This window comes from Hordeum vulgare, chromosome 7H (assembly GCF_904849725.1).
Source record: "Hordeum vulgare subsp. vulgare chromosome 7H, MorexV3_pseudomolecules_assembly, whole genome shotgun sequence".
NCBI classification, from domain to species: Eukaryota; Viridiplantae; Streptophyta; class Magnoliopsida; order Poales; family Poaceae; genus Hordeum; species Hordeum vulgare.
In genome coordinates, this window is record NC_058524.1 from 50,930,316 (window position 1) to 50,945,361 (window position 15,046).

A 15,046-nucleotide genomic window follows, 5' to 3' on the forward strand; every position below is an offset into this window, starting at 1 on the left:
ACAACATGATCATCTCATACATCCAATATATCACATCACATCGTTGGCCATATCACATCACAATCATACCCTGCAAAAACAAGTTAGACGTCCTCTAATTTTGTTGTTGCATGTTTTACGTGGTGACCAAGGGTATCTAGTAGGTTCGCATCTTACTTACGCAGACACCACAACGGAGATATATGAGTTGCTATTTAACCTCATCCAAGGACCTCCTCGGTCAAATCCGATTCAACTAAAGTTGGAGAAACCGACACTTGCCAGTCATCTTTGAGCAAAGGGGGTTACTCGTAACGATGAAACCAGTCTCTCGTAAGCGTACGAGTAATGTCGGTCCAAGCCGCTTCAATCCAACAATACCGCGGAATCAAGAAAAGACTAAGGAGGGCAGAAAAACGCACATCACCGCCCACAAAAACTTTTGTGTTCTACTCGAGAAGACATCTACGCATGAACCTAGCTCTGATACCACTGTTGGGGAACGTCGCATGGGAAACAAAAATTTTCCTACGCGCACGAAGACCTATCATGGTGATGTCCATCTACGAGAGGGGATGAGTGATCTACGTACCCTTGTAGACCGTACAGCAGAAGCGTTAGAGAACACGGTTGATGTAGTGGAACGTCCTCACGTCCCTCGATCCGCCCCACGAACAATCCCGCGATCAGTCCCACGATCTAGTACCGAACGGACGGCACCTCCGCGTTCAGCACACGTACAGCTCGACGATGATCTCGGCCTTCTTGATCCAGCAAGAGAGACGGAGAGGTAGAAGAGTTCTTCGGCAGCGTGACGGCGCTCCGGAGGTTGGTGATGATCTTGTCTCAGCAGGGCTCCGCCCGAGCTCTGCAGAAACGCGATCTAGAGGAAAAACCGTGGAGGTATGTGGTCGGGCTGCCGTGGAAAAGTCGTCTCAAATCAGCCCTAAAACCTCCGTATATATAGGTGGGAGGGAGGGGGCCTTGCCTTGGGGCTCAAGGAGCCCCAAGGGGGTCGGCCGAGTCCAAGGTGGAGGACTCTCCCCCCCCCCCAAACCGAGTTGGACTAGGTTTGGTGGGAGGGAGTCCTCCCTTCCCACCTCCTCCTTTTTTTCTTTTTCTCTTGATTTTTCTTCTCTTGGCGCATAGACCACTTGTGGGCTGTCCCACCAGCCCACTAAGGGCTGGTGTGTCTCCCCAAGGCCTATGGGCTTCCCCGGGGTGGGTTGCCCCCCCCCCCCCCCGGTGAACCCCCGGAACCCATTCGTCATTCCCGGTACATTCCCGGTAACTCCGAAAACCTTCCGGTAATCAAATGAGGTCATCCTATATATCAATCTTCGTTTCCGGACCATTCCGGAAACCCTCGTGACGTCCGTGATCTCATCCGGGACTCCGAACAACATTCGGTAACCAACCATATAACTCAAATACGCATAAAACAACGTCGAACCTTAAGTGTGCAGACCCTGCGGGTTCGAGAACTATGTAGACATGACCCGAGAGACTCCTCGGTCAATATCCAATAGCGGGACCTGGATGCCCATATTGGATCCTACATATTCTACGAAGATCTTATCGTTTGAACCTCAGTGCCATGGATTCGTATAATCCCGTATGTCATTCCCTTTGTCCTTCGGTATGTTACTTGCCCGAGATTCGATCGTCAGTATCCGCATACCTATTTCAATCTCGTTTACCGGCAAGTCTCTTTACTCGTTCCGTAATACAAGATCCCGCAACTTACACTAAGTTACATTGCTTGCAAGGCTTGTGTGTGATGTTGTATTACCGAGTGGGCCCCGAGATACCTCTCCGTCACACGGAGTGACAAATCCCAGTATTGATCCATACTAACTCAACTAACACCTTCGGAGATACCTGTAGAGCATCTTTATAGTCACCCAGTTACGTTGCGACGTTTGATACACATAAAGCATTCCTCCGGTGTTAGTGAGTTATATGATCTCATGGTCATAGGAATAAATACTTGACACGCAGAAAACAGTAGCAACAAAATGACACGATCAACATGCTACGTCTATTAGTTTGGGTCTAGTCCATCACGTGATTCTCCCAATGACGTGATCCAGTTATCAAGCAACAACACCTTGTTCATAATCAGAAGACACTTACTATCATTGACCAACTGGCTAGCCAACTAGAGGCATGCTAGGGACGGTGTTTTGTCTATGTATCCACACATGTAAATGAGTCTTCATTCAATACAATTATAGCATGGATAATAAACTATTATCTTGATACAGGAATTATAATAATAACTATATTTATTATTGCCTCTAGGGCATAATTCCAACATTGAAAAGACCTCGATGACGCCTAGAGGGGGGGTGAATAGGCTATTTAAAAACTTCTTCGGATTTGGCTTGAACCTAATGCGGAAATAAACTAAGAGGGTACTTGTCAATCACAAATCCTAAATGCACTAGGCACTGCAAGGTGTATCAACAACACAATCTATAAAGATGGACACAATATAGTTACTAACAAGCACAAGTAAGTTACACAAACTTACTTGAGCTATACGACAAGTAGGTGAACAACACAAGATACTAGATCACACTATATCACACGATATATCAAAGGCTACAAGTATGAACGTGTGGATATAGAGGGTATGCTTGAAAGATTAATCTTGTACAAGAAATGGCCAACACAATATAATGAGCACAACCAATATGCAATGTATGTATGCTCAAATAGCACAAGTAAACCACAAGTAAGGAGTTAGGGTTAAGGATAACCAAGGTCACTGAGACGAAGATGTATCCCGATGTTCACTTCCTTGGAGGGAAGCTAGTCACCGTTAGAGAGGTGGATGTTACCACGAAGGCACACCAACGCCACGAAGGCTCACCCTATTCTCCCTTTGAGATAACACCACGAAGGCGTTTCTCAACCACTAGTGGTAAGCCTTTGAGGTGGCTTCCAAACCCTCACAAACTTTTCCGGGGGAAATCACACGAATTGTTTCCTCTCCGAAGAACTCCTACCGCCTAGGAGTCTCCAACCTCCAAGAGTAACAAGATCACGGGGAATGCTCAAAACTTGCTCAAATCACAAATAGCTTGGGTTGAGAGAAGGAGAGGGAGACGATCTATCTTTTGATTGGAACAACTCTCAAAGGGGCTCACAAATGCTCTTGGGATCTAAGATTTGGAGTGAGCAAATGTGTGTGAGGTGGAAATGTGTTCTTATGAGGATAAGGCTGTGTTGGGCTGCCCTCTCACGAAGTGGGAGGGGTATTTATAGTGTGGAGTGAAATCCAGCCGTTGGAGGTACTTTAAGTCACACAGGGTCCGGACGTCCGACAGTTGCCGGAAGTCCGGGCGTCCGCGAGGGGTCGGACGTCCGAGGCCTGTAGATATCATTGAAAATACTGCGGACACTTTCAGTTACACAGGATCCGGACGTCCGACAGTTGTCGGAAGTCCGGGCGTCCGTGAGAGGTCGGACGTCCGACACGGGTCGGTCGTCCGAGGCCTGTAGATACGACTGAAACTATTTTGAATTAAACAGTGACCGGACGTCCGGAGAGGACCGGAAATCCGAGTTATACAACTCAAATTCTACTGGTGGTAGGTTCCGGATTTCCGACGGAAGTCGTACGTCTGGCCCTCGGACGTCCGGAGGGAGCCGGATATCCGCGTTATAGAGCTCATGTTCTTCTGGAGCAGGGCTCCGGATTTCCGAGGCAGTCGGTCGTCCGGCCCTCGGACGTCCGGAGGAAGCCGGATGTCCGAGGCACTGGTTCTGTTTTCAGATAACAGCAAAGCAGTGGAGATGTGGTTTGAGCATAAAGTGAAGTTGTAGTTTGAGCAAGTTCATCGCAAAACCTGTGATCCCCTCTTAATAGTGCGGGATCCCTAAGGACTCAAGAATCATAAAAGATTACTGATGATCCATACTTGAGTGTATAATTTTATTCGCTGATCATCACTCCGCACCACTAACGTCAAAGGAACTGATACCTTTGAGTTAGCCCTTTCACCTGAGCTTGATGTTGTTGTTCCTTCTTGGCTCAAGTTGAAAGCAAGACATGATGAAGTCTTCAAGTAGCTTTCCCATACACAATGCGGAAAGCCTAGCTTATGTATTTATCTTCATTTTTCCACCATGTGATCATCCACAAGAATCAAGCATGTAGTGCTCAAGAATGCTTATCTTGATCTTGTCCTGTCCACCATGTGAACATCCACAAGAATCAAGCATGTAGTGCTCAAGAATGCTTATCTTGATCTTGTCCTTGTTAGCACATGAGATTGTCCTTATCAACACATGATCATTGACAATAGTTTCCATGATATATTCGTGCTGATCCACTTGAACATGCACACCACAATCTTGATGACGATCACCACTTGACGTCATCCTTCATGGGTTGTATGAGATCTTCCTTTTGACGCAAGCCCAATGGAAACACAGCTAACCCCCACATAGGAGTCTCACAAAGACCATGGTTTAGTACACAAACACGTAATGGACAATGCTTACCATACCATGGGATCACTTGATCCCTCTCGGTACATCTTATACGCTTTCTGTGTTGATCATCTTGATTTACTCTTTGTCTGAGATCTTCATCAACCTACTGTTTCTATGACCATTCTTTGGATAATACCTTGAATAACCTTTTGGTCAACATATAAACTCCTTGAACCCAACAGATGGACTTCAAGAAGTGCCTATGGACAAATCCTATAAATATAACTTAAGGCAACCATTAGTCCATAGGAATTGTCATCAATTACCAAAACCACATATGGAGATATATGCTCTAACACTTTGTTGAAAGGCATGATGGCATTGAGAAACTTGCGCTTGATCCACGTGTCATCCAAATCTTTGCTCCCAGGTCTTTGGGAGCAAAAGCGAGGGCAGTCACCCTTCGATAGAGATCACGGGGGTCCTCTTCTTCTAGCATCACAAAATTATCGACCTGATCAAGGACCACTTCAAAGTTAGACTGTTGAATGCTTGAGCTCCCCTTGTACAGCACCATGATGTGCTCCCAACAATCCTTTGCACGAGTGAAGGGGCGCAGGTGTGGGAGATCTTCTGGTGGAACTGCAGATTGAAGGATGAACAATGCGGAGTGATTGTATTGGTTGTCCGCCTCTTCTCTTGAAGTAAGGTTCCTTGGATCATGAGGAAAATAACCTTGCTCGATGATTCTCCAAAGATTTGTTGAGTTGTGATTCAAATGAGACTTGATAGAAAAAACCAAATTAGCGAAATCACCTTTAACAAGTTTTGGAGGAGGTCCTAGGTTATTAATATGCGGGGTAGGAACCGGTTCTCCATAGACCGGGGGAGGGGGAACCGAGGCAAAAGTCCCCATCCCATTCTTGTCATGAGGGGAGGAGGTTTGAGTACCTTTAACCGCTTCCTTATCGGAATTGGCCTCTGACACGGATGAGGTGGGTTTAACCACAAGCAACGGGTCGGGAGAATTTCTCACCCCCTCAAGTAATTCTTTAAGCATGTATTTGACTTTGGTAGTCACACACGTCTTAAGTGAAGCCATGACCGCATTCAAGTTATCCCGTGTGACCGAAACCACCTCCATGACCTCGGACCCTTCAGTTCGAACCTCACCATCGTCAATCATATTCTTCGGGTGGTGGAACCCTTAATAAAGAGACGTAGCTCTGATACCAATTGAAAGGATCGATATGGTTGACTAGAGGGGGAGGGGTGAATAGGAAACTACCATTTTTTAGCTTGTCTTAACAAATTAGCATTAGCAACAAAAGGTTCTCTATATGAACGACTAGGTGAGCAACATATATGATGCTAACTACAAGGATAATTAGTGCAAGCAAATAATACACCACAAAAACAACAAGTACAAAGTAAAGGTAAGAGATAACCGCAAGTAGAACCGGTGGAGATGAGGAGGTGTTACCGAAGTTCCTTCCCTTTGACAGGAAGTACGTCTCCGTTGGAGCGGTGTGGAGGCACAATGCTGCCCAAGAAGCCACTAGGGCCACCGTATTCTCCTCACGCCCTCACACAATGCGAGGTGTGCCGTGATTCCACTATTGGTGCCCTTGAAGGCGGGGACCGGACCTTTACAAACAAGGTTGGGGCTATCTTCACACAAAGCTTGGAGGCTCCCAACTGTTGGCGAACGTCGCATGGGAAACAAAAATTTTCCTACGCGCACGAAGACCTATCATGGTGATGTCCATCTACGAGAGGGGATGAGTGATCTACGTACCCTTGTAGATCGTACAGCAGAAGCGTTAGTGAACGCGGTTGATGCAGTGGAACGTCCTCACGTCCCTCGATCCGCCTCGCGAACAATCCCGCGATCAGTCCCACGATCTAGTACCGAACGGACGGCACCTCCGCGTTCAGCACACGTACAGCTCGACGATGATCTCGGCCTTCTTGATCCAGCAAGAGATACGGAGAGGTAGAAGAGTTCTCCGGCAGCGTGACGGCGCTCCGGAGGTTGGTGATGACCTTGTCTCAGCAGGGCTCCGCCCGAGCTCTGCAGAAACGCGATCTAGAGGAAAACCCGTGGAGGTATGTGGTCGGGCTGCCGTGGAAAAGTCGTCTCAAATCAGCCCTAAAACCTCCGTATATATAGGTGGGAGGGAGGGGGCCTTGCCTTGGGGCTCAAGGAGCCCCAAGGGGGTCGGCCGAGTCCAAGGGGGAGGACTCCCCCCCCCCAAACCGAGTTGGACTAGGTTTGGTGGGAGGGAGTCCTCCTCCCTTCCCACCTCCTCCTTTTTTTTCTTTTTCTCTTGATTTTTCTTCTCTTGGCGCATAGACCACTTGTGGGCTGTCCCACCAGCCCACTAAGGGCTGGTGTGTCTCCCCCAAGGCCTATGGGCTTCCCCGGGGTGGGTTGCCCCCCCCCCCTCGGTGAACCCCCGGAACCCATTCGTCATTCCCGGTACATTCCCGGTAACTCCGAAAACCTTCCGGTAATCAAATGAGGTCATCCTATATATCAATCTTCGTTTCCGGACCATTCCGGAAACCCTCGTGACGTCTGTGATCTCATCCGGGACTCCGAACAACATTCGGTAACCAACCATATAACTCAAATACGCATAAAACAACGTCGAACCTTAAGTGTGCAGACCCTGCGGGTTCGAGAACTATGTAGACATGACCCGAGAGACTCCTCGGTCAATATCCAATAGCGGGACCTGGATGCCCATATTGGATCCTACATATTCTACGAAGATCTTATCGTTTGAACCTCAGTGCCAAGGATTCATATAATCCCGTATGTCATTCCCTTTGTCCTTCGGTATGTTACTTGCCCGAGATTCGATCGTTAGTATCCGCATACCTATTTCAATCTCGTTTACCGGCAAGTCTCTTTACTCGTTCCGTAATACAAGATCCCGCAACTTACATTAAGTTACATTGCTTGCAAGGCTTGTGTGTGATGTTGTATTACCGAGTGGGCCCCGAGATACCTCTCCGTCACACGGAGTGACAAATCCCAGTCTCGATCTATACTAACTCAACGAACACCTTCGGAGATACCTGTAGAGCATCTTTATAGTCACCCAGTTACGTTGCGATGTTTGATACACACAAAGCATTCCTCCGGTGTCCGTGAGTTATATGATCTCATGGTCATAGGAACAAATACTTGACACGCAGAAAACAGTAGCAACAAAATGACACGATCAACATGCTACGTCTATTAGTTTGGGTCTAGTCCATCACATGATTCTCCTAATGATGTGATCCCGTTATCAAGTGACAACACTTGCCTATGGCCAGGAAACCTTGACCATCTTTGATCAACGAGCTAGTCAACTAGAGGCTTACTAGGGACAGTGTTTTGTCTATGTATCCACACAAGTATTGTGTTTCCAATCAATACAATTATAGCATGGATAATAAACGATTATCATGAACTAAGAAATATAATAATAACTAATTTATTATTGCCTCTAGGGCATATTTCCAACACCAACTAGACCACGAAGCTTCACCACAATGGAATGTGGCTCCGAGGTGACCTCAACCGTCTAGGGTGCTCAAACACCCAAGAGTAACAAGATCCGCAAAGGATCAGTGGGGGATCAAATATCTCTTGCTGGAAGTGTAGATCAAGGCCCTCTCAAGCAATCCCTAGAAAATCAACAAGTTTGATTGGCTAGGGAGAGAGATCGGGCAAGAATAAGCTTATGGAGCAACAATGGAGCTTGGAGAGGTTAAAGGTGAGCTCCTCGAAGAAGAAGACACCTTTATATAGTGGGGGGGGGTAAAAACCAATCGTTACCCACCCACCATAGCAATAGCCAAGCGATACTACCGCTTTGGGAGCGGTACTACCGCTCCTAAGAGCAATACTACCACTCTGCATCTCACCAACCACGGTAGTAATAAATTACTACCGTGCCTACTACTGTGGGGAGGGGGGAGTATGCGAAAAATTACCGTCGGAGCGGTAGTAAAAAATTACTACCGCTCTGAGGGCGGTAGTACCGCTCATGGAGCGGTAATAAAGAATTACTACCACTCTTAAAGCGGTACTACGGTGGCCCTTTTGCATAAACAACAAAGATGGGTATTGAGCTCCATTGTAGCTAGGGAAAAGGTGGTGCACTAAATGTGTGTGTGATGATTCCACCCAAACCTTTCCGACGAGGACCCCCTCTTAATAGTACGACTTTCCTACGACTCAAATCCACCAGAGTGAAACATAGAAAGCAACCGTCTTTGAGAGATTCTGAGGGGCATCGAATCGTTTTGTGCCTAGATATGAATTATCTGAAATGCTCAATGCATGGGATTAGTCCGCACAGGCATTGTCATCAGTCACTAAAAACACTTAGGTAGAAATATGCCCTAAGAGTCTCATTCATTAAGGTCCACATCACATTTGTAGGCCTATGGCTAGAAGGCCACTCTAGCTATTCTTGTCAACGATTCTCACTCCACGTCTCCTTGGTACCTATCGCTATTGAAAGTGCGTTGTATCGACTAGAGGGGGGTGAATATGCGACTTTTATGAATTCGTCACTGAGGAAATCCCTTGTGAGGAAATTGCTCAGTCACGAACGAAGAGCAGCGGATTAAGTACTCAAGCGAACCTGCAGCACAACAACAACATAGTCGTCATGATGAAATGGTACAGACAATTCACACAAGTAGCGTGTTCAGGATACGCAGATGAAGAACAAGAGAAGTGACGAATTTGGGGTGAAGAAGTTGTGAAAGTCTTCAGTCAAATTCTTCAAACAGTAACGATCAATTTCATCAACACATAAATGAGGAAATGAAAGGGTTAAATAAATAGAACCAGGTACTCGATGAAGACAATGATTTGATGACCCAGTTCCAACTGTTGTGACAGTCGTACGTCAAGTTTGGATCGAGGAAGGAAGCTCGAGCTGTTGTGCCGCCGCAACCTTCCCCAGGTGCGACAACCACAGAGGGCTTGGACGCCATGCACTTCAGGTCGAGCGCCCGGTCGCGCTCCTCGCAGTAGTAGAAGCGGTGCTTGACGGATCCACAACCTCCTGCGTCTGGCGGCATGCTCCTCGGCGTTCGTGTATCGCCACCACACGCTTCTGCGCCACCGCAAAGATTGAAATTTTCTCCGAGTGGCAGGGACTGGGTTTGTGGTGGGCGCTGCGAATGGACGGACAAGGCAGGGATTGGACAAAGGTAGGGACGGAATCATCCTTACTCATACCCATCAATGGGTATAATTTTTTTCCATGCCAGTTACACGACGGGGTAGACGGATACCTGCCGGTAAAGTTACCCATGTATGCAAAGCATCAACTCGAACAACTTAGAGTCATAAACTGCATCATATAACACAGTTTACAAAAAATAGATTATAAAAACAACATATACTTATAACCAACATCATATAGTCATAAACAACAACACATGGATATACATCTTCAGTTCACAAATTCTTCACATAGTTTAGATTGTATAGATAACTTTTAATTTACATAGATTTTACATGGGTACATGGTACGTAGGTATGTGTTATATCATCCCATACCCGTAACCGATCCATCCGATGGGTTTTAAGTATTTCTATTTATATATCCATAGATAAATTTTTATTTCATACCCTTACTCTAATAGGGGTTTTATCTCTAGGGTACGTGGGTAATGGGTATCCATTGCTATTTCTAGCCCGGAACATGGGTCGTGTCGGGTAAATCTGAAAAACCTTTTTGCAAATGTGTGGTACCTGACATGAATTTCGGGGCGGAGGGAGTATATGAATTGTATAAAAGCATACTAGTCGTGTTTGACCGGTCAAAGTCAAACATGCAAGGTGAAAGCGGATGGATAAAGTACGCCTGATCCCTGATGAAAACGCGAGACATCCGAACGTTCCGCCACGACGTGCAGCAAGCATCGCCGATCCCCGATCCACGTACGCGATACTCAAAAACACGGGGACGGATCGGATCAGCATCACGAGCCGACTGAATCTTGGTCGAGCACCGTCCGCGCCCTGCGGATCTTGCGGCGACGACCGCGAACGCCGACGAAGGAACGACGTGCACGGCGACCACCGCGCACATCGCCGTGCCGGCCGCGGCGCCGGACCGGCGCGCGCGCGCGCGCGTGCCGGGCACGACCCGATGAGGACCAGCGCTCGAGGGATGTCCGGCCGCTCCCCTCACCTCCGCTTTTCCTTCTCGAGATCTGAGGGCACATGCATGGCTCCGCGCGCTCCGATCCTCGTCGCCTCGTCGGCCTTCCTTCCGTGCCACCCTGTGGGAGAACAAAGGCCCCTCTCCTTGATCTCCCCCCCCCCCCCCCCCCCCCCCCCATGTGCGCCATGAGCAGATCCTCCTTTGTTTAATCGGCGCCGGAGGATGAACGCAGCTGCACGCCGGTGGCGCCCGTCTCCGATCGAGGTTTGGTTGGGCGGCATGCAAGTGTCGTCGATCCTGTAATGTTCTCTTCAAATTTACTCCTAGCTAGGGTAGTAGCAGTATTATACAATTTTGAGTGGCTACAAACTTAATTGGTAGTGGTAGTATATACTATACCAATACACGTACATATTGATGCATGCAGCAATCCACCCACTGCATGCATGGACCAACCACTCGGTTCCGCAAAATGTCCAGGTTCGCTGGGCCGGCTCACGGTCGATTGATTGAGCTACAGAGTACTTCTCGCCCTTACTTAAAGTGGATCATCATTCACGTTCTCTGGCTGGCCAATCTCCCACGCTAACACATCTCCGCTTTCCATTCTCCACGTAATCAGACCTCCCCCAAGCTGAACAGGAGAATCATTCATCCATCCATCCATCCATTCATTCATTCAGGAACACAAATTAGTCTGACACATATCCGATCCCCAATCATATGCAACGGGCATACAAATACAGCTCATGCTGCTCTCCATCTGTATACCTCCAGCCCGGGATCCCCCACGCCCCATATACAAGTCCATCATCCTGTCTCCCTCTCCCCCCACCCCGATCGTGTGCCGTCCGTGTCCAAGCAGCTGCGACTGCCTGCCTGCCTGCTCAGCTCAGCTCGATCATCGTCTCATCATGGAGCGGATGATTTAAGACGACTGCGCAACTAACCGGGACTCGACTTGCCAAGCTTCCATCCTCCTCCCCTTTGATGGGTACGTTCGACACTTATTTTTGAACCAGTTTTTGGTGCCTTTTACTTCCATGCTTTTCTTGTTGTTCTTGCATTCTTTTTCAAATAAGGATTAGGAGGGACCATGGAATAGACGGTCTTTTTCCGCCATTAAAAGGTGCGAATGAAGGCAACATCTCCCTCTTCCATCCTCGCTTGCTTCCTATTCCTTCCAATAAAGCTGCGTCCGTCCTCCTTTTAATTTCCCGTTTGATCGGATTGATTGATGTGACATTGTTCATCCATCCAAGTACAGCTTCTTGATTCCATGTATAAAAGGATCACATTACTGTTCAGTTCTTGACATGTATAGCCTAACACCATTACTCTTCTTGTCAAGAAGAAGGCAGCCGGAGCCCGAACCCAAGGCGGCAATGCTGAGCCAGCGCGACGCGGAAGAACCTGTCGCTGCTGTTGAGGAGGTGACGGCGAGGCCCAAGATCCGCAAGCGGTGCGCTCTGTCGTCGTCGTCCGGCGCGTCGGGGGCTCTGAGGAGGCTGAGGCTGAGGCGAGGCGTGGTGTCGCTCCACCGGAGGGGATCAGGCGGCGTCTCTTCGCCGTTGCCGACCAGCTGGAAGATGTCCGAGTCGTCCTGGAACCGGGCGTGCCGCGCCGACGGGATGCACTCGTCGGTGTCCGCCCGGAAGCTCGTCAACGCCCTCTGGCAGATGAGCGAGGGCGGCTTGCTCGAGGAGGAGGAGTCCCGGACCGCCAGGGACGCGGCGGCGACGCACCGGCGCTGCGCGTCGTCCGTGGAGGTGAGTGTTAGCCGCCGCCGCCGGCCGGTGGGTTCTTCCGCTGCACGCATCATTAGCCCCTTTGTTCCTGCAGTTTGATAGTAATGGTGTTGTCCCCGTATGTGGTGTAGATCTCCAAGAGGTCAAGAACGAGGAGCAAGGTGGTTCTGGATGATGATCATGGGCGCCATTGGCTTTCAGATAAACTGAGCAGTGCCGGCACAATCGGGGTACGTAATTAATCAACTCCTGATCTACTCATTTGCACATCTATTAGCAATACTGTACTGTTGATCTGCCTTTTGAAGATGGAGAATAAAATGTTTACATTTTCCCACATCACTCGTATATATGGATCTTCTCATCTATCTTAATTAACGTCGATGATCCTTTTGGTACCTCACACATATAGTATTGTATAGTAGAACACTACTAGCAGTAGCAGTATAGGTACAGCCTGACACTAAACATGGCTTGCATTTCCAAGGATTCGTCTTCATTGTGATGGCCACATGCATGATGCATGCACCTTTAATTTGTCTGTCCAGCTGCTGCTGCTGCTGCTCTCCTCATCATGTGATGTCTAGACTGTTAATTATTATTGTTTGATTAGATTAGACGAGGCCTTGTGATTGAGCACCTCGTTCATTAGGACGTATATATGCGGCGTCGGTAGGTCGACGGCGGCGTAAATTAATCGGTTTTCAGTTGCAACTTGACCATCTCGTTAGGATCGGAGGATGGCATGGCAGATTCGGCGGTTGTCCAAGTTAGTTGACGCTTGTGTTTTCAATTGGTGTGCTGTGCCGCAGTCGTTCAAGAGGGCCATGACAGCCTCAGCTGCGACTGTGCATCTGTCTGTCAAGACAAGAGCTCCTCATCATACCCATTAATTATTCCTAAATTTAATCAGTCTAGTTAATAATTTTCTTCATTTTCTCAACCTAATCAGTCGCCACTGGTCCTAAATTTAGCAAATGAACTTTCATGTTCCATCTGGCAAATCAACAATGCGTGCCACCGTCTCTCGAAGATGCTCACAAAAGCATGATATTATGTGCACGTTCATAACGATGAGTGTATGTATATATGTATGTGCATTAATATATGCTGAACGCGTGTGTATGACAGCATCATGGTATAGTACTATGGTTCAAAAAATAGATTGTACAAGTAACTGAACGCGTTTATGATAATTTTGTAACGTCTCATCGTTTCATTTTGTTCGTTCTGTTCTTGATCAGGTGCAGGCAGGCGCTCAAGACTGGAGCTCCACGTGTTCAGCGGACAGGACGGCGCGCCTGCAGGACATGTACAACAGCCTGACGGCGTGCAAGGAGCTGGTCAGAGTCCTCGGCAACGTGTGGGGGCCGGGAGACCTGAGCCCGTCCACGGCGTCGCTCCTCTCCGCCCTGCGCTCCGAGCTCGACATGGCGCGCGCCCACGCGCGGCAGCTCGCCGGGCAGCAGAGCAGCCGACGCGGCGAGGTGGAGCTCATGAAGAAGCGGCTGGAGGCGGAGGCGCGCGCGTGGAAGAGCAAGCAGAGGGAGAAGGTGGCGGCCACCGTGCGGGTGGTGTGCGACGAGCTCGACGGCGAGCGGCGGTCGAGGCGGAGGGCGGAGCGGGTGAACGCCAAGCTCGGGGACGCGCTGGCCGAGGCGGAGCGGGAGCTCGAGAGGGAGCGCAGGTCGCGGGAGCGGCTGGAGAAGGTGTGCGACGAGCTCGTCAGGGGCGGCGAGGTGGAGGAGGAGGCGCGGCGGGAGGCCCAGGAGGCGCAGGCGGAGGTTGACCGGGAGCGGGAGATGCTGCGGCTCGCCGACGAGCTTCGCGAGGAGAGGGTGCAGATGAAGCTGCTGGAGGCGCGGCTCCAGTTTGAGGAGAAGAACGCCGTCGTCGAGCAGCTGCGCGGCGAGCTGGAGGCCTTCCTGGAGACCAAGAAGCATGGCCTCCTCCTGGAATTGGCATCACCTGCCGCCGCTGATGAAGAACACCACCAAGCTACTCACGACGTTGATCACCATGGGTTCTTCGAAGCTGAAGGTGCCGATGGAACTGCTCGTGTTGACGTCGGCAAGAGGACGGACGTAGACGACGATGGTGACGATTCAGACGGCAGCGACATGCACTCCATCGAGCTGAACATGGACGGCAAGAGCAAGGACTGCGGCGGCTGGAGCTACAGCGGCACAGCTTCCAAGGAGACGATGGCAACGACGGCCAGGAAGGCGGCGTCTGCGGACAGCAGGGGAACGCACTACGACCCGTGGGCCGGCGGCCGGCAATCGCTGGAGGAATCGGAAGGAGGTCGGCGGTGGGACGACGACGACGAAGGGTGCAGCGACGTCGACGAGGAGGACTCGGAGAGGTACCAGGCCATCAAGAACCTCAGGGAGCAGATGCTCGCCGGCCATGGGTTGGGCTCCATTTTCCTGTCGGGAGCATACGAAGGAGATTACACGGCCTGAAAACGATTATGAGATTGGTTTGGCATGTAGCCATGTGTGCATAGCTGGTGGGTTCAGTCTTCCTGTACGACCATGCATTCTTCTTTTTTTGAAAGGTGGACGACCATTCCTTGATAGGAACGTCAATTCTGTTTCTGTACATAAAACTTTTTTTCTTCTTCCAAACGAGATCTTCCTGCAAATAAGCACCAAGGGTAGCATGGTTTTGTGATACGGGTCA

At 49.3% G+C, this 15,046-nt stretch overlaps 1 protein-coding gene across 2 annotated transcripts; it reads left to right on the forward strand.

Moving 5' to 3' along the window:
• The first annotated feature begins 10,801 nt into the window (after nt 1-10,801).
• LOC123407267 (uncharacterized protein At5g41620-like) lies at nt 10,802-14,952 on the forward strand. 2 transcript variants are annotated; one of them, XM_045100367.1, is made up of 4 exons: nt 10,802-11,607; nt 11,968-12,382; nt 12,493-12,591; nt 13,606-14,952. In XM_045100367.1, exons 2-4 carry the CDS (start codon nt 11,999-12,001, stop codon nt 14,824-14,826), a joined length of 1,704 nt encoding a protein of 567 aa, XP_044956302.1. In that variant the 5' UTR covers nt 10,802-11,607; nt 11,968-11,998; the 3' UTR covers nt 14,827-14,952. The 2 variants fall into 2 exon arrangements, with proteins under 2 accessions (XP_044956302.1, XP_044956303.1); XM_045100368.1 differs by lacking the exon at nt 10,802-11,607 and adding an exon at nt 11,626-11,874.
• Nucleotides 14,953-15,046: the final 94 nt, after the last annotated feature.

Excerpts from the sequence above, each read along its gene's own strand:
- LOC123407267 (XM_045100367.1), top strand. The coding sequence starts at position 11,999 with ATGCTGAGCCAGCGCGACGCGGAAGAACCTGTCGCTGCTGTTGAGGAG. Across the intron at positions 12,383-12,492 it reads GCTGCGCGTCGTCCGTGGAG|ATCTCCAAGAGGTCAAGAAC; the intron begins GTGAGTGTTAGC and ends TATGTGGTGTAG. Across the intron at positions 12,592-13,605 it reads GCAGTGCCGGCACAATCGGG|GTGCAGGCAGGCGCTCAAGA; the intron begins GTACGTAATTAA and ends GTTCTTGATCAG.